This window comes from Nipponia nippon, unplaced genomic scaffold (assembly GCF_047370975.1).
Source record: "Nipponia nippon isolate SJK-2023a ecotype South Korea unplaced genomic scaffold, ASM4737097v1 scaffold_2, whole genome shotgun sequence".
Classification (NCBI taxonomy): Eukaryota; Metazoa; Chordata; class Aves; order Pelecaniformes; family Threskiornithidae; genus Nipponia; species Nipponia nippon.
Genome location: NW_028262336.1, coordinates 20,754,832 through 20,778,208, shown reverse-complemented (window position 1 = coordinate 20,778,208; position 23,377 = coordinate 20,754,832). Strand labels below are relative to the sequence as shown.

General features: G+C 41.3%; 1 protein-coding gene and 1 long non-coding RNA gene across 4 annotated transcripts in view; one reads left to right on the top strand and one right to left on the bottom strand.

Moving 5' to 3' along the window:
• Positions 1 to 23,377, bottom strand: part of ROBO1 (roundabout guidance receptor 1) — a 735,949-nt gene that overhangs the window by 310,697 nt on the left and 401,875 nt on the right. The window contains exon 1 of one of the 3 annotated variants that reach the window (XM_087757519.1): positions 2,599 to 3,359. The exons of the other annotated variants lie outside the window; for them this stretch is intronic. Coding sequence (XP_087613645.1) covers positions 2,599 to 2,653 — 55 coding nt within the window. The 5' untranslated portion in view covers positions 2,654 to 3,359. Of the gene's footprint in view, positions 1 to 2,598; positions 3,360 to 23,377 lie in introns of those variants that run through there. 3 annotated transcript variants of the gene reach the window in all.
• LOC148055685 (uncharacterized) overlaps positions 3,938 to 23,377 on the top strand; it is a 63,519-nt gene continuing 44,079 nt past the window's right edge. Inside the window, exons 1-2 of the long non-coding RNA XR_015704842.1 lie at positions 3,938 to 4,138; positions 6,300 to 6,372. This is a non-coding gene — a long non-coding RNA (uncharacterized LOC148055685). The remainder of the gene's footprint in view (positions 4,139 to 6,299; positions 6,373 to 23,377) is intronic.

The window sequence follows — 23,377 nt, the reverse complement described above, 5'->3', positions numbered from 1 at the left end:
AAGCATTGAAATTACATTGGGAGAATAAGTGAGGAAAGCTGCTATATTCCAATGTTCAAAATTATTCAAATTTAAATTTATTCAATATTTATTAACCACAGGCTTAGATGAAAGAAGGTACTTCACAGGATTGCACAGAAGCACACCACGGTAAAAATTAGGGTTTTTAAATTCTAAGTGGTTTACCAATTACTGTTTTAACAAACACTAACCCACTTACCTTTCTATTGTTAAAATTTTCCTCCTCCCCATCCCCCAATTATTTCCCACCACTCAGAAGTTTCTAACATCCCACTTAGAGCGTTGCCACGCAAACCGTTCATTCAGTATTGGGTGTAAGTGAGGGAAGTGAAAACTTTCAGTGGAGAAGAGAGGAAAGGATCAATCAACTCGCAAGCACATCAGCTGTCAGCAGAACTCAAAGGATTTCAGTGTGGAAACTGCTGTAGACGACTCCTCTCCTTCCTTCTGTACTGCAGCCATCTGCCCTCAAACTTCATCCTGCCAAAGGTTTCTGGCATCTCCATTGTTCTAGACACAAGACCAACTATTTGACCGCATTCTAGCTGAGGGGAAGAAGAAACCCCTCTGGTGAAGGAGTTGGAACAAAGTTACTCTCTGGTCTCTATCTTTGTTACTGACTTTGCTTACAAGGCAAAATTACAAACCTCCATAAAAATTCATGGCTCTTTTTTCTTTTTTTCTGTCCAACAACTCAGCTGGAATCAACATTATTAAAGAGAACATCCCCATCCCGAGGGAAAAAACAACAACAACAACAAAAAAAAACAAAAAACCCTTACATCCATCTTACTCTATTGAACATTTATATGAGAAAGAGATGAGAGAATGAAAAAAAAAAAAAACAAACCACAAAAAACCAAACTGTTTCTTAACTTGGAGTTAAAGATACCCCAGTACAGAACTGAGTTACAGAGTACATCATTGTCTATAAAGTCAACTTTTCCACCGCAGGGACAATCGGTGTGAAAGATTTACAAACAGCAAACTGGTGAAAAGGCTCTTCCCCATTCCAGTTGTTTCTGATAAAGCAGGCAATACAGAAAAAGGCAAATTAAAGATGGCATGACTGATACAGTCAAAAGTGAACAGGGTTAGAGTTATTCTCTTTAAAAAAAAAAAAAGGGAGAAAAATGCAAAGCTTTCCATATTCAAAGCCACAGAAGCAAACCTAATACCTAACAGCAAAAATGTAATAGTTAAATTTATGATATAATCTGGAAACAGACACAAGTTATTGCACTCGGTGACATAATTAAGACTTAAAGTTTTGGGCAGCGTACTTAAGTCTTTCAAAAACTTCATTCATTCATTTACTGACCAGGTGTCTCATGCTACCATAACTTTAATGACTCAAAGGGGTCCTCAGCAAACTTATAAAATTCAACTAAGGTAGAAAATTTAGCGCCCAAACCGACCTTAACTGTAACACAAGGTTTTACTGCGTTTACCCGTAGCCTAACGCGTGACAAAAGGCGCTGCTGCGAAGGGGAAGGAACGCTGCAGGCAGGCAAATCCGGCCTCCCACGAGCAGCAGGAAGCTCACGCAGAAACACCACCCCACGCCCCACGCCCCAGCCCCTTGGCGACCGCCCCGCTCCCCGCGAGCCCCGCCGCGGTGCCCGGGCTGAGCGCCGCGGCCGGCGCGCCGCCGCCAGGCGGAGGGATGCGCGCCCCTTCTCCAGTCACGGTACGCAGCCCTTTATCGCATTCCTCGACACCGCGATTTGATAGGGGGCTTACACCGCGCAAAATCCGCTATCAACAATACCCTGTCACTACGACCCTATCTTTAATCTGCAGGCACGATAAGGCGCCCCAACACGCGTAAGCCCCGCGCAAACAGTGACTAATGACCATTAATCCCCCCTATCGCCTCAGCCATCTCCCCTGCTCCCATTTATCGCGCCGGCGCTTCACTTCACACACGTGGGTAAACTTTAACCGCCAAGGTGAGGCAAAACCTGTCCCCAAGCCCCCCCACCTCCGAGCTCCCCACCCGGGGCGAGTGCGCGGGGTTAACCCCTTCACGCGTGGGCCCGCGGCCCGGGCTGCCGGGCGGGGGGAACGGCCGTTACCGGACCGCCCGGAGGAGGGTGGGCAGTACCTGCGGCCTCTCCCCTGGCGCGTTACCCGCGGGGAGCCACAGCCCAGCGGCGGGCGCAGCCCGCAGCCCAGCGGCGGGCGCAGCCCGCAGCCCGCGGGAGCCCGGGGTCGCTTCCCGCCGTCCCCTCACCGCCGGGGCTCACCGCCAGCCCCGGTTCCATCAAACGACCCCCAGGAGCTGCCGGCGAAGGGAGGGGGCGCCGCGGCCGCCCGCAGCCCCGGGGCCTCACCCGGCGCCGAGCACCCCCCCCGTTCCCAGCCCCGGGCAGCCCCCACCCGCCGAGGGGCGACGGCCGGCGGCAGCTCCCGACCCCGCGCCCGCCGGGTGGAAATCAAGCTTCGTTTCCGAGGAAGGGCGGGGGGCGCGGAGAGGCCGGCTAACGCATCGGCCCCCCCCCCCCCCGGGGCGGGCGGCGGGAGCACGGCCACCGCCGCGGCCTCGCATCCGACTCGCCTACGCGTGGTGGTTACCTGAGGTGAGACATATGAATCCAAAGAGGTAAAAGTGAGCAAACTCCGCGATCATTGTCCTCGGGTGGCGCCTGCAAGCAGTCTCATGCCAGAAGAGCGGGGGGAGAAACGAAGAGCCCCCAGTTGTAATTCCACAGAAGCTTAACGTAAGCGAGGTTTCCTAATCCCGCCGGAGTCCCAGGGCGAGCCCCCTCCGGGGAGGGCGCTGTCAGACCGGCGGGGCTCCAGCAGCACGCCAGCTCCGGCCGGCCTCCCCTCTCCTGGCCCGGGCTTTCCTGAGCGGCGCCTTGACACTTCCCAGGACCATCCAAAGCGACAGGAGAAAACAAAAGATCCTCGAGTTCCCGCAGCCGAGGTCCGCCGCCTCCCGATCACAAGTTGCTGCTCCGGCCCGAGACTTTGCCTTGGGTGCCCGGGACGAGCCAGTAGCGGAACGCAGCCGGGACGGGTACGGAGCGGCCACCGCCGCCCTCAGCGACGGCGAGAGGCGGGCAGGGAAGCGCTCTCCGCGGAGTGCCCCGCCAAGTCACTGGGCGGCCGGCGAAGGGCGGGCGGCGGCGCGGGGCGAGCGGCGGGCAGAGCGCGGCGGCGGCGGAGCGGCGGCAGCCCCCGCTGCCATCACGGGGGAAGGAGGCGGCCGCGGTCAGGCGGGGCGGCGGGCAGGGGAGCCCCGGCGGCAGCCCCTCGCCCTGCGCAGCATCGCCGCCGCCCCCTGCACGCGGGAATCCCACGCTCGCCCCCTCCCCAGCGCCGGCGGGGGCACGAGAGGGGCGCAGGAAGAAAGGAAGAAAGAAAGGAGAGAGGGCGAGCAAAACTTCCCCGGGCCAACGCCCCCAGCCAGCCACCCACCCCCCCCACCCACCCGACCCGACCCGCCCGCCCTCGGTGCAGCAGCAGCGGCGGGAGGAGGAGAAGGAGGAGCGGCTCCTCGCCTTCCCCCGCCGCCGGGGCAGGGGTGCACGAGTCGGGCGGGGCCGCGCCTGAACTTTCTGGTGTCACGTCGAGCCGCTCGCCGTGGGTTTCCCCTTCCCCCTCCCGGCCGCCTCCGCCTCCTCCCCGCGCCGCCGCCGCCCCGGCAGGTCTGCTGCCGCCTCAGGACACCTTAAAGGCACCGCACCTACGCGGCCCCCGCACGCCCGACGCGGCCCGGCCCGGCCCGGCCCAGCGGATCCCGCCCCGCCCCGCCCCGCGCGGAGCCGGCACCGCCTCCCGCCCCCTCCCCCGCCGGCCGCCGCCGAAGGTAACCGGCGGGGAGGCTCCCGGCCCCGGCGTGCCCCGGGGCCCGGCACGGACCGGCCCTCCCGCCCCGCCTCCGGTCTGAGGCGGGGGTAGCGTCAGTCACAGGGAAAGTTCAGATCCCCCCCCGAAAACAGGCAAACGAACCCACCGCAGCCCGGGCCTGCGGAACGCCAGGCCCCAGACGGAAAATCGCAGGACGCGGGTTGAGGCCTCCCTCGAGGTTACCGGCGGCTCCGCACCGTTAGGCACCCGCTCGCCACTCCGCTCGCCACACCGCCCAGCCAGCGCGGGCCCACAGCAGGTAGGGCGGCAGCCCGCCTTTCCCCTCACACTTCACCTGACTATTTTCCTTTCCTTTGCCCTGCTGTGATGATCAGGTACCGCCTTGTCTGGCATTCCCGGTGCAGCGAGGAGACCGCGGCGCGTGGACCAGTGCCGCGCTCCAGGCGTGGACCAAACCTCTGGGACACGCATCCTCAAATCCTCGCTCCTGCAGCTGCGCACATGGGCAAATACCTTGCAGAGGTGCACAAGCAGCTCTTCCAGTCAACTCAACGTGGTCGTGATGGTTTTATCTGGTGCCCCGAGAGGCAGTGGTAGGGCAAGAAGGCTTAACGCCGTAGGTGAAAAGGGTGGGTGTACCTGCAATAAAGGTCACTGCCTGACAAGTCATACGTATGGCAGCGCTACCACCTCACAGCAAAGCTCCAGCTATTCCTAGGTTTGGTTCGTTAGGTTATGAGGATTGAATGAGATGGAAAAAATTTCATTTTTAAGAAGCATGTTGAATATATTTAACCCCATTGCAAGCGAGCCTTTTCTTGCAGCAGGATAAGAAAACGCCAGAGAAAGGAACGTTCCTTTACTTCCTGCGCAGGATTTATACGCGGCCCACATTGTTATCAGCCAAACAGGTTTGGATGCTCTCAGCCATCAGCGATCCAACCGCGCTCATGCTGGCATGCCACTACGTTTGCCCCATTTTGCCTCCCTCAGGGTGGCGCAGGGCAAGCTCTGCCTAAAAGTCCAATAACAGAAAGGTCCTGTGGGTTGCGCTGAATCTATTTCAGTCCACTTTCATGTGAGATCTGCAAAGACAAACTTTCAATAATGTAAAGCAAAACTGGTTTACATTAGAAAAGGAGGTTCCTGGTTATATATAACCAGCGTATCTATATCAGCAGCAATCAAACTGGCAAGATTTTCCACTAAAACTGATGAGAATAGACCGAACATTAGAACACTCAACAGTCAGAAAAATAATCTAGTGTTTTAACACCAATCAGACATTAATTTTCCGAGAGGAAAAGGAATTGGTGTCCTACTTCAAACGCATTTAGAAAACAATCATAACTGTGGAATCAGTAACACTGAATACTTTTGGAAACAACCAGGTTTCTTCAAGTCGTACCTAACCAACAATTTATCTTTCTGTTCAGTGGGCCTCATGCACTTTATGAAAGAAAAATGTATTAGCACCTCCAGAATTAAAACGCACCACAAAACCAGTGAAGAGGTCCTAGATAATCCTTGAACCCTAGTGAGAAGTTTCAGATTTCAGTAAATTAGGTTTGGGGTTGTTCTTTTTTAATTAAATAAACGGCAGTCATGCAGGGCTGAAAATGAGCCTCAAGAGTTCATTTATTTCACCTCCCTGTTCTGAGATAGGGTCAAACATAAGTAGACTCCCACCAGCAAGTATTTTTTAATCCCATTACTACACACTTCTAATGACTGGAATTTCATATTCTCTTTAGGTAACCTGTTCCAGTTACTATATCGTCAGTTTTGGGGGTTTTTTTTAAGCCTAGATTAGTCTCCAGGAAGAAAACACACCACCACCATTTTGAAGGCGTGTTTTTTATTCCTTCTGTAGTATCAATACTTGACAGACTTACTCACGTTGTACCGAATTACATATTTTAATGTACTACATATTTTAACAGACTGCTTCTGTTAAAAAAAGCAAAACCACAAATCTACAAGTAGGTCACTCTATAGGGAATAAATGGTTTTATATATTCTGTGAATATATAATGTGAATGTACATACGCACATATATTTTATATATACATGTATTTATTTACTTGTAAAGTGTCATTTTTATGTATCCCTGTTTTTATATGAAGCTGTCAATATTCCCTGTAATCTTTAATTGTAAAAAAGTCATTTTTAATGCATTTCTATGACATATGTATTATCTAGCAACATAAATTAATCCATTTACTTTGTAACTGGCAACAAGTATATACGATGTGGATACAAGATAAATTAAGCATTTAGCTAATTCCCAGAGTGTTTTTTTCTACTCAAGATAAATCTGTTTCCAGTACATTAGTGAAACAGTAGGTTTCTAGATCCACGCACTCTTTTAGGTCATTCAAAAAAAGAGCCAGTAAATTCTTCTGCTGTGTTGAAGTCTTATGTATGCTGGATGTTAATTTTCTAATTTCACATTTCAGATACAGAGATATTCTAAATACAGCAGTGGATTAAAGGTCTGAAGCTTGAATGGCTTTACCGTATGATCACGAGGTGAGCATAAGTAAAACAGTTTAAAGCTTTTGTGCCACAGTTACCCTATCTTTAACAGGCATCTAAGACTGTTTCTATCACTATAAAGAAATCGTTATCCTTTGAGAAGTACAGATTCATTCTACTTTAGGTACCTAGAGTGGAAGTACACTAGAGCTTCAAAGACTTGTTCAATTTGTACTGTCTCAGATACTTCATAACATAATGTTTAGCCGCCAGTGTTTTCTTACTTCAGAAAAATTACTAGGAGTGGGTATATACTGCTCTAATTATCTTTTTTAAAATTCATTTAGATTGTAATAATATATAACAGCTGCACAGCTGAGTGACTCTCTTCAAATTGTAAGCCTACAGAAATTCATCAGAATATCTTATAAGTAATTGACATCATCTTTAATTCTGCAGATGTTCTTACAAAATGTGTGCTATTCAAGCATCCTTATTGTCCTTGATACTGAGACATATATACATATATATGAGACACACACACATATATATATGTCAGAAAATGTTTCTAGGAAAAGAAATATGGCTTTAACCTCTTCAGATCTGGAGAACACTTCTTCTATGTGTATTAAAATGCAGATGTACTTGCTGTGTTAATTCTGTAATATGTGAAATGTGAATGCCTGAAAAATAATCAGATAAGATAAATTTGGTGGCATCTGAAAAGGAGAAGGCAAAAATGTCATAAAACTATATTCCACTCTAAATTATATCAATGGGTAATTTTGACTCCAAAAAGCATAGAAAAAAACAGCCCATTTCCAGTGACATAAAGTCATGTTTTTAAGTGAATTTTAAAAGTACAGAAAATAGTAATGTATGCACTTGATTGTACAATAACGTACATCTACTGCATTCATCAAAGTGAAATATTAGCTCTAATTCCCAGCATTTATCTTTTTATTTAAATTTCATACAGTACTGAATGCACAGCAGTTGAAGGACTGAATTTTTAATCTGGTATTTATCTTCTTCTAAATCTCATCCCCCCTGACCCCCACCATTTTTAAGACTTACACAAACATGTAATTTCTGACAGAATAGGACTACTCCTATGCTCAAAATTACACATGCTGCCTGTGTTTGAGGCACAGGACTCTCGTTGGGAAACCTCCAAGAAAAAGAGAAGGTTCTACAGAACCGATAGTTGTGATTCAGCAGATGGCACTCTTCCCTCAAAGTGACTAAAATCAGTGCTGCCTCTGATACAAGGGACAATGTGCTTCTAGAGATTATTTATTTCACATTACCCAGAAGAACCTGGATTTCTCTAAGTACTAAAGATCCCAGGGTACTTCTCTCTAAAGGCAGAGATACACACATGATGTCTTGGATGCGTTATGGGGGCAACTGCACTCTCTCTCCACAAACCTTTTTGAACTTTAAATGACTCTTACCTTCCTGATCTCAAAACCACTGTGTAGCCTTCCGGTTATCTCTGGGAGCTTGCTGTCAGAAATACCTATGTGCGTGCCTGCGTGTATTATGTGATCACACATGCACGTGTCTGCATATGCGCACGGAGTTTATCATTCTGAGCGTTCTGAGGCTGACAGTGAGGATGATTAAATCAATAACATTATTCTATCTGCCACAATTAAGCTTTCAGTGACATCACAGAGACTAGTTCAGATAAGAGTGCTCTGTTAGTGTTACCAATTAGACTATTATGAAGATGTCTGTACAATTTATTCAAACTAGAACTTTTCTCACAGATTTTTGTCAACATGTGCATGAAATCCCTCCCAGGCTTGGGTCTGCTCTCATATGACCAACCATATATATTCGAGAATCCCACAAAAACATCCAACGCACTTGTACATTCACCCATAGTACATCATGCAATTCCACGTGTCCTGTCCTTTGTGGTTTTTTTTCCCAGTTAATCTCTTAATCACGTTAACGTTAGTTAGTTATTTACCTACTATCAAATTACTGTATCACATTATGTTACCCTCAGAATGTAATACTCATTTTAAAAAGACAGCCACTTAAATAGTCCACCATATTCCTGCCATTGTTTTATCAGATATAACTAAGTTTCAAAAACTGTTTCTTCCCAGACTGTTTAGGACACCACGGAAGTGATCTGTAGGGTTATTTAGTAAACTGTCTTAAAAAACTATTAAAAAACTTTTTTCTAAGTGTAAGCATTAATTAGCTGAAATGAAATGGAAAAATACAAGGAATTATACATCTCTCTTTGTATATTTGTCTCTAAGTATATTATGGGCCTAACCCATGGAAGGAATCCTAAGTGAAGTCAATAAATACACATGACAGCAGAACAGTGTATAATTTCAGTAGGTTTTTTTCAGGTTTCGGTGGTAAAAAAGTGGATTTTTCTACATTAGAGCTAAACAAGCAGTGAAATTGTTAGAAGAAGGAGCACTGTAAAGTGTAGATGAATATAAAAAGTGCATGGAGAGCAAAAGCTTGAAAACCTACAGTTGCCATATAATTAATTGGGATAATTATTATGAGTAAACAAAAATGTTATGATTTCCATGCCCATATAAGTCAATTTCTGTCTCTCTCTTGACCTGGCTGGTTACTGTTTAAACATGCTATTCAAAGAAATTATTTTCTTATGTTTGATTGTTAAGGCCTTTACATGATTTTGCTTTTATTTACATTCATTTTGGGATGTAACTCTTATTTCTTTGATGTTACTCTTAATTACACCACTAGTGAATTCAGACTTCCAGCGTCTTTCACTACGTACAATATTTAGAATAGTACTCATAGTCATTGCAGAGTAAGGAATATTAGCAATAAAATATAAGATTTTATTTGCTATGTTGAATTTGCAGATAGAGACCCTAAACAAGCTCAAGCCTCATTATGCTAGGTGTATAAAAACAACAGGACAAAAGATCCTTTCTTCAAAGGATTTATAAAGCATCATTATCAACATAAAGAACTACAAGAAAAAATCACCACTGGCATAAACATGCAAAATTCCATTGAAGTTTATCCTTTAATACTCCTTTATATTAGGGGTGAATGCAGCTTTTCATTTCTGTTTCAAAGATGCTATAGCACATCCCCACTGGAAAAAAAAAAAAAATCACTGAAGCTATATTCCTTCTGTTCCCCCAGTAAAAAATGCTAAGGGCATATTTTCTATTCAGTCTACTCAGCAGACGAGCTCAAACGCTTTTTAAAAATTATTATAATTATAGGAAATATTGCGTACAACTTCTGCTCTGTGGTTTTGTTCTTGTTAATGACAAAATGCTAATCTGCTTAATATGTAATTTATATACAAACAACACAGTATTTATTACAAAAGCAGTGTTATCTCTGATATTACTAAACAAAGAGAGACCTGTCCCTGAAATCTCAGTATTTGCTTTAAATGTTTAACAAATGAGCCATTCAGTACTCACTATCTCCTTGTTTCTATACAGAGTATAGGAAGGGTATGAGGGTGTCACCTAGTGGATTGTTCAGACTGCCTATCAGAGAACTAACAAGCAAAAACATCCAAATGGCATTGAATGAACTAACAAAATGAAAGAGAAAGGATCCCTTTTTTTTTTTTATTTAATTACTCCAGGAATTGCGAAGGCTTCAACAGAGCGTTATTGTTCTATAATATCTGCCTTTGGGTTCCCATTCATGTCACAGAATCTATTGGCACTGAAAAGAGCTGTAAGAATGATGCATCCAAAATTTTGAAGAGAAAATTACCTGTGTTCCTGGCTCAGAGGAAAGGTTTAATATTACCACAGATGACCATTTTAAATGAGTTGCACAAAACTTTTGTTCAAGATTACAAATAAGCGGAAGAAATGATATACAGTGCCTGTAGGTTCCATCAATTATATTTAAAGAGAAGGAGCTATTCCATGGTTTTCAACAGGCCATCAAAAAAGGTATTTTACATGTATTAGTTTGAGATTGCTATATGCATTTATAATTCATGAATAGTTAAGGTTAACCTTAGCAATCTGGAGATGAAAAGGATTACATAAACTATCCATCTTATTTCTTTGATTGAATTACTGCACATATTTAAAGCAGACGCCACTTAAGAACTGAATACCTGCAGTGAATTAACTCAGTCAAATGCAAAGCAGATACCCAAGCCAGCTCACCCAGTACAATTTCAATTGAATGTTGAAATTTAAAATAACCAGCATACAGTTCATAATTGCATGATGAAAGCCTATCCGATCCCGTATATTTAACCTCTTTTAATTAAAAAAATGCTTACTATAGTTTTAATATTACATTCTGCCCTTGAGTGGAGGAAGGGAAAAAAGTAAGGATGGAACTACAAATGATAGAGACATCCTGTTTCAGTGCTTAGAGCATGCATTTTATTACACCCCCAGAAATTTTTCAGTGTGTGCTATGTGACCAGCATGGGAAGAGGAGAAGGTCTTTGATGATACGTGTATTTGCTGGTGTCAGAAGTACATACTACCTGTCAGCAGACACAGTGTGCTACTGGAAGCAGCAGCAAAAATCTTACACTAGCAGTACACCTTGCTGGCCTTGCTGTTGGTAGCCTGCTTGAAGTGGTAATATGTTTGTCTTAATGAACAAGTGGAACTGCCTTCCTCTGTGTGTAAGGGCTATCCCAGCCTTAGCCTTTTCTGCATATACAGAATACATACAGACAATCTAAAAGTCCTTGCAAAATACCCTAGGTGAAAAGGTATAAAGACCCCAGCAATCCTTATCCATATTAAAAGCTCTCAAAACCACACTTTGAGAGAAAGTGTGAATATATACATGTGAAAATGTATATTACTTAATTACCAAACCAAAAATTTATATAAATGTATTTCAAGTGCTTGAGTAAAACCGAACTGCCCCTACTTTTTGAGGTAGGAAATAAAGGAAAAAAGATTAGTTAAATCCCTCACCCTCAAAACAGAGAGCAGAGTTCTGTTGATCAGAAGCATCTTATTCTGCTAGATATTAAATGTTTTCTGGCCCTTAGAAGCATTTTTCTCCTCTTTGGGACATGGAGTTATTTTGGGGGTTTCTTTTTACTTTTTTTTTTTTTCCCCCTCAAAACTGTTGGTCTAGGTCCTAATGGATTCTGGTGAGAAGTGCCCAGGTGATGTATATTGTGAAGTTCAGTAGTAGACACTGATAAAGTACAAAATCTGCAGGGCAAGTAAGGATTGCTGCTGAGGGAGAGGATGCTATTGATGAGTCTTGTATACCCGTTCATACAGTAGGCTATTTTATTTTAAAATAGTGCCTTCCAGCTTCGTGCAGGAAACAGCAGTACCAGGCTCCCGTATTGCATACATCTCCTTTCTCACAGAAGGTCAGGCTGCCTTCAGAATAAAAAATAATAATAAAAAAAAAACCAAACCAAACTAGAGGGAAGGCCTTGGGCCCCAGCTAAATATTTCATTAAAAAGAAAACTGGTCTTGCATGTGTTCTCCTTAAAACCTCCCAAAGGACAAATCTGTCAGGGTATGTCTACATAGTTAGGAGCATCCAGTAACACAACTATTCCTCCCACTCTCTGAGACTGCCTGACACGAGCCAGCTCCAATCCAGAAGCTGAGTAAATGTGCTATCGTAGTGCCAAGCCTGAGCTAACACAGGTTGTGTCTCAACAGGCCTTATTAGCTCAGGCTCATTACTATAATAACATGGCTACATGGTTGCTGCACTGCAGCTGGCTCTGTGTGCCTGGCTTGCCATGTGTGAGGAGCCCGCGCTTAAGTATCTGCTCCTGACTGTGTAGACATGCCGTCAGCATGTTCCTCTCCTTCCCAGAGATTTTGTCATTTCATTTAAAGCCAGCAGCTGCTCCTCTCAAAAAACTGTATTGGCATAAAAGAAGAACATTTAAAGAATAGTATGTTTGTGAAAGGTTGTGGAGTGCTGACTGCCTCTAGCAGGTCAGAGGATCACTTCTGTTACACCGTAATGGCGTTTTCCCAAGTAGAAAGCATGACCTTAAGCAAGGATCACATAGGTATACAACTGCCAGTTTCCCCTCCTATCACCTCTTAATAGAGAGGATGCAAGAGTAAATTACACACTGGGCACTGGAGGAGGCCTAAAAAATGCAGCAATCTGCTTTCAGATAAAAAGTGAAAAACTCACCCTTCTCTTTTATATAATAGACAAGTTTTGTACTTCCCCAGTCATTACTGAGTAGACACAATTGATCTGCATTTACCCTCAACTATACTGCTGGACAAACATCCTACTTTTAGCTGGAGGGCAGAGTCAAAGCTGCATGGACTCATAGCCAACCTCAAAGAATGCAACAAGAACAGAAAAATTGCTCTTTAAATCTTAACGCTGTAAGGAAACATCACCAGCATGGTAGTTCAGATAGTAATATCAGACCAAAGAAAGTCTCAGGTGAAGTTCTTATAGGGGAGGATATTACCCAGGATCTATCCCTTCCACATATGATCCCTGTAGCTGTAATTCTTAGGTGGATAAGTAGAAGAGCAGCAGCAAGACACAAACATTATGTGCCAAAAACCTAATTCTAAACCTACACACACACACAGAAAAGTATCCCCAATTGTTCTGCATTATTTATTTAATAAATTATTTTTGGTTTTAGCTTTAACAGACATTTTAAAATATTGCTTCCTAATGATGGAGCTGGGAAACTGTCACTTTTGTGTATTCAGAATTGGTAGTGTCACATAGAGATAACAACCTCAGGCCAGGGGAGATCGCCTTGGCATTGAGCGGGTTTGCAATATTGAAACTTTGCATATTGTCATGAAAATGTGGCACTACCAAGGGACCTCTTCTTAACTGGTAGGGGAAATTATTCACTTGAGTAGAAGTTGGAGAGATTTCGTTCAAACATACTCGGTTCTCTTTATGAACAACTTTATTTTTAAATGTAAAATTTTAAATTTGCTTCCCAACTTTTAAGAAAATATACACACTTTTTGCGACACATTTTGGTATGCAATACTACTTGTGTTGCTACATTTGCATTTTGATTTAAAGAAGTAAATGAGGTTTTTAAAACCTGGTTTTTATGATTATAATGGGGAAATCTTCTCAGTCAGTTCAATTTGATCATTAAGGAGTCTACATGTCTTTCAGTAAAGTCCTTATCAAGCCTCCAATGTACTTTGTCTCTTCTTATCTGGATTGTTTCCAAAAAGTTTTTAGTTTTTAGTGAACTATGCTGTAATGCCCTCTGCTGGTATTAAGCTGGTAAAAGCACTTCAGATTTCCATTTCAGGTGATTTAAAGAGGTATAAAAATGGTTTAAAGACTGAGGGCTCAAACCCCTATGAACTTCTACCAGTACCCTAGGTTGGTGAGACTCTGTAAGAGACTTTTAAGTAAAAAGAGCCAAATTGATCTTAAACAATGCCAAATTTGACATAAACGTTTTATGAAATTGTCAAGACCTTTCAAGGTTTCTCAAGAAAGAATATTTGCTAAATTCTCAAAATTCTATGGAAAATTCCAGGGCTAAAGGAAGAAACTATTAAGAGCATTAACTGACATCCATTTAACTTCAAGAAGTTAACTCTGCATTAGCAAATTAAGACTGTGAAAATCTTATCAGAATGGTCACGTTAGATTTCAGTATTTCAAATGGAATTTCAAAGCTCTTGGCTTACATTTTGCCGAGCCAGCACATGCCAATAACTGTAGACTGAAGCCACTGTTCAAGCAAGGAACTGAATATATGCACTAGGACTTGCATGATACTCCAGGTCAATATTTTTAATAGCTTTTAAGAAAATGGGAATGACAATTTAGACAGTTAAGTATACACGTACTGAAGAATTCCGCTTCAATACTTCTATGGCATGAATACATAGAAAGAAGGAACTATTGACAATCAGCTAAAGTTTTTTCCTTCCCAACTTGCTACTGTCTTACAGAAAGCCTAGTGAGATGCTGCCCATTCCCAAGGAGTTAATTCTTTCCGTGAATAAATATGAAACACACAAACATCTTTGGTGCAGCAAGATTAATCAAGTAATGGTTTTTAAAGTGCCATATCATTTGAAATATGTATTTCATAGTGGCTTAGTTAAAATTGCCTTAATTAGATAGGATACCGATAAAAATAAGGTCTAGGATGTTCTTGTTTTTGTCTTTCAGTTCTCTCTGAGCACAGAGAAAAAAATTATAAACCCAGCCCAAATTTGGCATCTTCGAAACGTGAGTGAGAGTTTCAAAAGTGCTTTGCAGAGGGGGATGTTCAACTGCCATCGAAAGAACTCCCCTCGGTATTCTTGAAAATCCCACCCTTAAACCTTTATTCAGAATCCCTTGAAAGAGATTTTTGCTTGAAGCCATAAAGCTTTCCATCAGATATGCAGGGCAAATCAGCAATTAACAGGAGACATGAAGGATTTTCTTGATTACAGTTTGGACATGCATTTCTCTGGAGAGCTGCTTTTGTTCAAAACCAGCCCGTCTCGTCCATGTTTGAGCACACAGTATGTTCCAATTGAAAATCGGACAATTTTAGTGCAACAGAAATATGGGTTTGAATAGTCTAAAATGTTTTCGTGAGACAAATTGTTATACAGTAGGTGACATTACTGTTTCGACACGACATCATTTCAGATGGCAAAAACATTCTGCTTCTGTGTGGCACAATGGCACTGAATCCAAATGACGAATACATGTAGATGTGGTAATAAACACGTTAAAGGCAAACATTAGCACTCAAGACTATTGTGTAGATTTAGGCTAATCCTTAGAGGATTTTAGGTTCTTGGATCTGCTGCATCCTAAGCTGGCAGTAGCTTGAGGTGACAACCCACTGCCTGAGAGCAGGTGTGGGAGGCAAGCCTGCCACTTTTCAGACACATATGAAAAGCTGGAGTCCATCTGCTTTCTTCCCTAACATTTTAATGATTTGCCATATCTCTGATTATCCATGTCATTTAAGCCACAGTGAAGACAACAGCGGAGACAAATTTTAAATAGCATAATGTAGTTCTCTTTGAAATCTGCTTTGCTCTGATGAGGATTGTAGTTGTTTTTATTTTGTTTGCTTGGGTTTAGGTTTTAAACTTAACATATTAACTACAGGAGACATTTTGATCAGCGATCAGAGTTCCTATCAGTGAAATAATGTGATGCCTAGCCTTTGTGAAATTTGCTTTATAGCTTTTCTGGAAGACATTGCCCAATCTGGTCTTCCAAAGTAACATTCTTGAATTGTCTCTTATTTCTACTCTTCTCTATTAAACAATGTATCACAGGTAAAGTTAGTCCCAATTATATGTAACCATTTCTTACTAAAGAGGTTAGTATTGTGTCCAGTGGCTAAACAGAAACATCTTGAAGAAATAGCATATTCTTTTATTACCCATTGGATTCAGGATAACCTATTGATTTGACACTGATTTCTCACTTGAATAGTGGAGAGACTGAAGTAAGCACACAGTGAAAAACCCATCTTACAGAGAGAAGAGGACTTCTTTCTAGAATCTTGGTACACAAACGAACATAGATTGCGGCGGCACTTTAACAATGTAATTAAAGTATAGCAAACATGTAATATCCTTGCCCAAATGCTCCCATGCTTGCCGTGACACTTTACATAGTGCATAGGTCTCAGTTCTGAAAAAAAAAAAAAAAAGCCATCTTGGTAGAGCAAACTTAAGCTGTTCCAGGGATGGCAGCCATTTCCATGGCATAGCAATCTTCCCCGTGTCTCACAATCAACCACACACTAACAGCAACAGGCAGAAAGGAAAACTGAAAGGCCTTGTCTCTTCAATGCTCTGTTGCTGCGCAGGTGACAGCCCCTTCAGTCTGTCTAAAATTCCATAACCATAAAGTTGGATCCTGGTCCATACACAAAATAACAACAAAATACTTATGTTCTGTCCGCTCATTGGTCAAACATTTGCAGTCTGAAACCCTGCCATGTCCAAATAAGAGCACAGCAATTCTACCCCATGAGGCTTGAGGTCATGACTTCTGGAGTAATGTGAAAGTCTAATTTCTGTCATATCCTGGAAAACCTATGAACATTGTATTTGTACCCACAGGAAAAAATAACAACAGATAAATAGCTTTTTGGGTGCATTTATGCCAAACTGTTAACAAGTTTAGTAAGACATATGAAATAGATATCTACTTTTGAAATCAGATGCCAGCTTCTGGAACCGATATTTACAAACAAATTATTATTAGTACTATTATTATTATAAACAACCTATAATAACATGGTACTGATGAGTCAAGGGAAGAAGTGGAATCTTCATTTCTTGATCCCTGCAAATTAAGATAAGGTGCTTTTCTGGAAGCCTTAAGCAAATACAAGCATGTCTTATGGAGCCCAGTACAGGGGTTAAATGAGTGAAATTTAAATGGCTTTTATAAGGTTATAACCACTTGTTAATCAAGTGGTCTTTTCTATCTTAAATGCTACAAATCATGCAACTGATACTAAACAATATATTATCTAGGAGATGAACATCAGTATTTTAAAGATTGTATATACTACAACTAATTTAAAAGGTTTTATTTGTATCTGCAACTATAACCATGCCACAGCTTGCAAAAGATTCTTTTCTGTTCTATTGACAAAAATGAACATAGATCCAAAACATGATAGTCTATACCCACAAAATGGGAATGAGTTACTGCTTTCACACCTCTTCAGTTTGTGGTTTATAGACTACAACACAAGTTGATTATGCTCGTGTTCCCAATTATAAAAGTTAAAGGAATTTTCATGTCTTTCAATGAAGTAATGTCTTCAGTTGATTACAAGTAAGATTGGAAAACAAATCCTTTAATGAAATATGTGACACAGTTGTACTAAATACAATCATGCATTGCTCAGCAAAGCTGCCAATAAAGTGAAACAAATACAGCTCCTCAAATGTTTCCATGCAATAAGTAATTAAAGGTTTTCTAGTATACAGCTTCATGGAGTACAAAGAATAAATCACATAAAATAAAGGCAAGACACTAACAACCCAATTTCATGCAGAATTCCAACTCCTGAAAGGTTTGAAGCCTCAGGCACTTAGAATTTACTGTTCTCATTCAGAGAAATGATTTGCAGACCTAAATGAATATTTTAGGGTTGGTTTTTTTTTTTTTTTTCTTTGAGTCAAATGATCCATCTGTTTACTAAAACAATTCACTGCAAAGCCAAAGAGGTCATTTCAGGGTAAAACCTCCATCTTAGCAAAGGGTAAACCAAACAGGGTGTCAAGTTGAACTATTTGAAGTATAAAGTGACATCGGATAATGTTTGATGATGGTCAGATTGTATGATCTTTCTGCTACAGCATTTTTAAGACTGGGATACAAATAATCATTTCCTTAGAAGGTATAACATTAACAAAGGTCTGTATTTCTACGTCATTATCCTAGTTTTACGCTGTCAAGTAGTGTTGATAACAAACTTTATATGTCAAAATGCATATACTTCGCAACTTACTAAACAACTTACAGCCACACCATCAGACAAAGAAGCGTTTGTCAGTACGCTATGAATTTGTAAGTTAAATCAAGGCAATAGGCATATACCAGAGAATGTTTCTTATCTTCTTCCACTTCAGAATAAGAGATTCCACTTATTTCAAATCACTAATTTGCAGTAAAGTTGAAATGCTTTGATGTGGGACTTGGTGGCATGGGGGAAAAGAGTAAAACCAGGATAGAGTATGTTCTTGTGCAATCAGCACATTTAGTAGGAAAATGTTTGTCTGAAATGAAACTATACCATATCACCTAAATTTAACATTACCAAAAATCTCAGTGGTGTTAGGTTTACAGTACAGCTTCTACTAAAATCAATGGAAAACTCTCTTTAAATGGATTATAGTCTCAAAATTAGAATTTATTTTTGTTTTCTAAAATAGAAAAATAATAGAGAAGTTGCCATGATTCTTCAAATGCCATCACTGTTCCCAAGAATTAGTAGAACATATAGAGAATAAGAACTGTTCTCAGTGAGGTGATTCCCCCTCACTCCCCCCCCGCCATTCCATGCATTAGAAACAGGCAGGTGGAAATGCCGTACTAGTGACTCTACAGATACTAGAGTCTAGTGGAGGAAATTGACTTCAGCAAAAAAACTGTACTGACAGTATTGCGTATACTCTTCCAACTCACAACCTTACCCTGTGGGTGAAAGTACAGCACTGGGTCCCAGCCAGAGTTTATTGATAGATTTGCAACATCACATACGGTAAAGCTCTGTGGAGCTCAGGGTTTAAAAGAGAGCCTGTTCTGCTGAACCCAGATTTCCTTTCCTTGAATATAAGTATCAGTCATTACTTCCATCAGAAAATTCCAAGATCATTTGTTTTACTCACGTGTTTTTTCAGAAGTTTTCTTAAAGCCAAACTGGAAATTTGTGGAGCATTTTCTTTTCTGCAGTGATCATAGAACATAGAATTGCCAAGGTTGGAAGAGATCCTTAAGATCATCAAGTCCAACCGTTAACCTAGCACTGCCAAGTCCATCTATACCATGTCTTTGAGGACCGTATCTATCCGTTCTTTAAATACCTCCAGGGATGGAGACTCAACCACTTCCCTGGGCAGCCTGGTCCAATGCCTGACCACCCTTTCAGTCAAGAAGTTTTTCCTAATATCTAACCTAAACCTCCCCTGGCGCAGCTTGAGGCCATTTCCTCTCATTCTATCACTTGTTACTAGGGAGAAGAGAGTGACCCCTACCTCGCTACAACCTCCTTTCAGGTAGTTATAGAGAGCAATAAGGTCTCCCCTCAGCCTCCTCTTCTCCAGACTACTCCAGATGACTTCTGGGTACCTGATTTGGAATAGTGTTTCACAGAAGGTCAGCTGTCTAAAAGCCAGGTCTGCCTCTATTCCATCTACAGCCAACACAGAGAAATAGGCAACTCCAGAGGCTTTTTAATGGATGGATCTTAACACCTGTCTTAGGACTGATGAATCATCACCTGGAAGTGCCTGCTTCTGCCCTCTTACTGCAGAGAGGCATGCATGATTGGCTTAGACTTGGCCTAACGACTTTTCATACACCTGGCAAGATAAATCCAACCTTTACAAGTAATTCTAGACATCCGCTTGAGTGAAGGACCTTGTTCTACTTGGAAAAGATGTTCAAACTAAGGCACCTTCAATATCTAGCTTTAGATATATTTAACACAGGTCTTTGAGCTAGGAGTCTGCTGTAGACAAAGTTTGTGAAGAAGCAGTAAAACTTCAAACTAAGAGCTCTGAATCTGAGTAGTTTGGCTGAATCATCAGTCATCTGATTGAATCACCTGAATCAAGCAGTTTCCTTGATTATTTTTGTAGAAAATTCTAAATCAGCTGTTTGCATACATAAATTAATTAAAAACTGAAGTGGTTATAAGAAAGGGATAGACTAATTACTCTGCAGTTTCTTTTAACACCATTACATTTCTCCTACTATTATGCGAGGACAAACAGACAAACACAACTATATTTCCCTGGCCAGCAGTTTTGCAGTACAAGAGGAAATTGCTCAAGCCGTAGTAAAGGACTTCTATTGAGTCTTACATGTACACAATGCGTGTGCTTCTCTCTTTGTCCCCTTTGTCATTTACCCATTCTTGTATTTCAGAAAGAAACCATAATGAACTCTCTGTGCAATTAAGATCTTGTCCTAATGTCTGTATTAGAGGTCTCGACTGCCTTTGAGCCTTTGAACAAAATGCTTAATTAAACTTGCTGTAAGGTGGCTGGCTCCTTGATGTTGAATATCATAATATTCTACCAAGAGAAAAAAATCTTTTCATGTTTTTCTGTAAACCTGCATCACTTCTTGGCTTATAGAAATTATATTGTCAATGTGCAAAAGTTGCATCAACAGTCTAATAAAGCAAATGGGCACATGATGGTACTATTCATTCTTCCAGTAAAAATTTCTAGGATGACTTTTTATTTCCATGACCCTGGAATTGCAGGAGATCCTCTATCAGGGGCAATGTTTCTTCTTCTTGTGCCCTATTTTGGAAGATACATTTTCCTTTGAAATTTGTGAAGATGACAGAGAAATTGTAGTGAATTTATGTAAAATATCAGCATCAAAATCAGTCTTATTCTCCAAACATGCTACACACAGACACTAAGCAGGTGAAGAAAATATTATAATAATAAGTCTGGCTATTCTCAATGGAAACCAGAAGAGTTCCCTGTGTTCTGCTATGTTCTGTACAGTACTTATGAAGTGTGATGATGATGACAAAAAGTTGCCTCTTGCTTTACTCTGTTGTCACATCTCTTCTGAGTTTTAACACCCAAGCAAGTGTTTAATGCTTACTGCTTGTTTTCAAAGTCATGGATAAATTCTTCCAAAGCTCTTTAGATAAATGGTGAAAACGCTGTTATGAAAACTTATGTGTTGCTGTCTTTCTGTTTCTTCTTTCAAATCCATTCCTTTATACACTTCTTTTATACTACTTTTGAAATTATTAGACACACAGGCTAGAGGTAAAATACTGGTATTACATAGATGTAATCTCATAAGAAAACAGATGCCATCTTTAAAATGATTTAAACAGTACAGGTGCTCTATATTAATCAAATTCTTTTTTGCTTTAACTACGTCAATTGAGGTGCTTATCTGTTCATGTTCTGTTCAGATAAATTACTGCTAATCATGTTTGAGGGCATGTTTAAGAGTTTTGGGACTGGTTATAGATATTATACCATTTCAAAACTACCATAAACTATCGTAAATATTATACTTTTACAGCTATAGTGCATCTGGATAACATTTAACCTGATTCATAATCATTGCCACCTACTGTGCTACACTAACCAAGCATAAAAGCATGTTGTTATTAGTCTGTGCAGACTACACTCGAACTATACAGTAAACATTTTTGAGGTGGGTATCACAGCCTTACCTGCTTGACTATCACAGTATATTCGCATATTACAACTGTTAAGAATTTATTGCAAGATTGTAGCCCGTGCTATATATTCAAACTTATTCCACTTTCTTATGGGAGTTGGCTGTTAGCAGGAGAGGCAGAAGAACCAAAGGTATTATTCTCATTACTCATTGGGAAAGATAGTTTTAAACTGGGGGAGGACAACAGGAACCAAATTGATTCAGATAAAATCAAACCTTTTTTGACTCAAAACACAGAGGTTCAGGTGAGGTACAATTCCAGTGAGTTGTAAGCCTGTCATTTTTCAGTATCACCACCAAAATTAATTGCAGAATAGAAAGATAATCAAGTTGAGTCTACTAAAAACCTTTTCAAGTGGCAAAGAACACATTGGAAAAGATAAGGTGTGACTTGGCTGATGTTGCAAGGTGTAGCCATACAAAGCGCTCACTGAGAGAAGGGAGTGGGAGTGGGCAAAAGGAGTCAGAAAACTTGGCCATGAATTTCATGTGATGATATTATGCTACCAGAAGGAGATAAGGGGAAAAGTGAGGGAGGGGAAATGGGGGAAGCAACACTGAAGACAGATCGGATGGAATATATTGAAGAAAACCAGGGAACAGGCAGATGCAGAAGCTGAGAAAAAGTGACAGCAATGCTCTAATGAGAAGTGGAAAAGATTAGAATAGCTTCAGCAAGTCTAGTAGCATAGCAATAACCCTGAGAAACCTAATGACATTTGGGAGCTTAAACAAGGCCTTATATCTAGTCTGGATGCTAGAAAGGTAAATGAAAATCTTTAGCAACAGCACTGCTTGAGTTCTTATTCCAGTGTTATGACAGTTACTCGCTGCTCATCAAAAGACAGCACTGTTGAGAGGAGGACTGGGTTATGCATTAAGTATCTGAATAGAAAAAAAAATTGTCCTCTGAGCATACAGGAGTTCCTATCCCTTTCTGAAGAATACTACCCTCCTTATTTTCTTTGACAGGAGTCAAAATGTTCAGTGTTTGACAGGGACTGGGCCTTAAGAATCGTCTCAAATCATCACTGTTTTTATATTTTCCTCTCTGCTGCCTATCTCGTAAAACATGATTTCCCAAACCCAGTGCCAGCCACCACTCTTCTTCAATCAAATTCTTCCTAGAGACTCACAAGTGTCACATCAACCAATCCAGCACCTCATTATAAAACAGGGGGTGAAACATTGGGAAAAGAAAGCAAACAGAAAAGAAAAATGTAAATAGCATCACTTCTTGGTTACCAGGTGCAACTTATCTTATCTCTCTCTGTCTCCCAGGCTGTAAATTCCTTAGGGGTAAGGACTGTCTTAACAAGTGCTTTGTAGAGTGTTTATCACATCATCATGCATGTGTTCTTGCACAGTGACAAATATGTCACGGAGCTACTTTTCAGCTATTGTATGTTAGCTTATGCAATACTACTTTGGGATTAATATATGTCACAGGATTTGTGTTTTTGCAATAGCAAAACAAAAATCAAGATATCTGGATTTCATTGTCACTTTTCTAGGACAAAACCCAAGAAATTAGCGCCAAACCTAACTTCTAATCGGACTGCAACATGAGGACATGCATGAGTAAAATGAGTATTTAATTTGTTCACTCTCAGTTTCTTTATGCTGAGATTTGCTGCTGCTTTGTTGAATTTCAACATGCTGGTCAAATTACATGAAACTTGGCAAACTGAACTGTCTTGATACCAAATTGCAGTACAGATTTCTAAAAACTGCCCTGAAGTCAGGACTGGCCATAGATCCCTACATTCTGAGCAATACTATTCACCTATTAGCCGACCCTAGACATTCAGAGCATGTGTACTTTTATATATGTTCATCCAATTTCTGTTTGGCTGTATTCCTGCCTAATCTTTTCACTTTAAGTGTGCTGATTTCAGTTGATGTCAATGTAATTTAATCCCAAATTCATGGCATATTGGCCGTTTTTAACCCAGCCCTTTCAAAGATTTTCCCTTGAAGCAGAGGCGTGGGGGTGAGTACTGTCTTTGCACTGTCTGTAGTGCAAGTTTGCATTTTGCTCTCCACCTAACAAGAGGTGATACCAGAAGAATAATTTTTCTCTCTTCTGGTACACTGATCTTTTATACTTTCTATTCATATTTAAAATTACAGCAGTAATACTTCTCATTTACTTCATTCTTT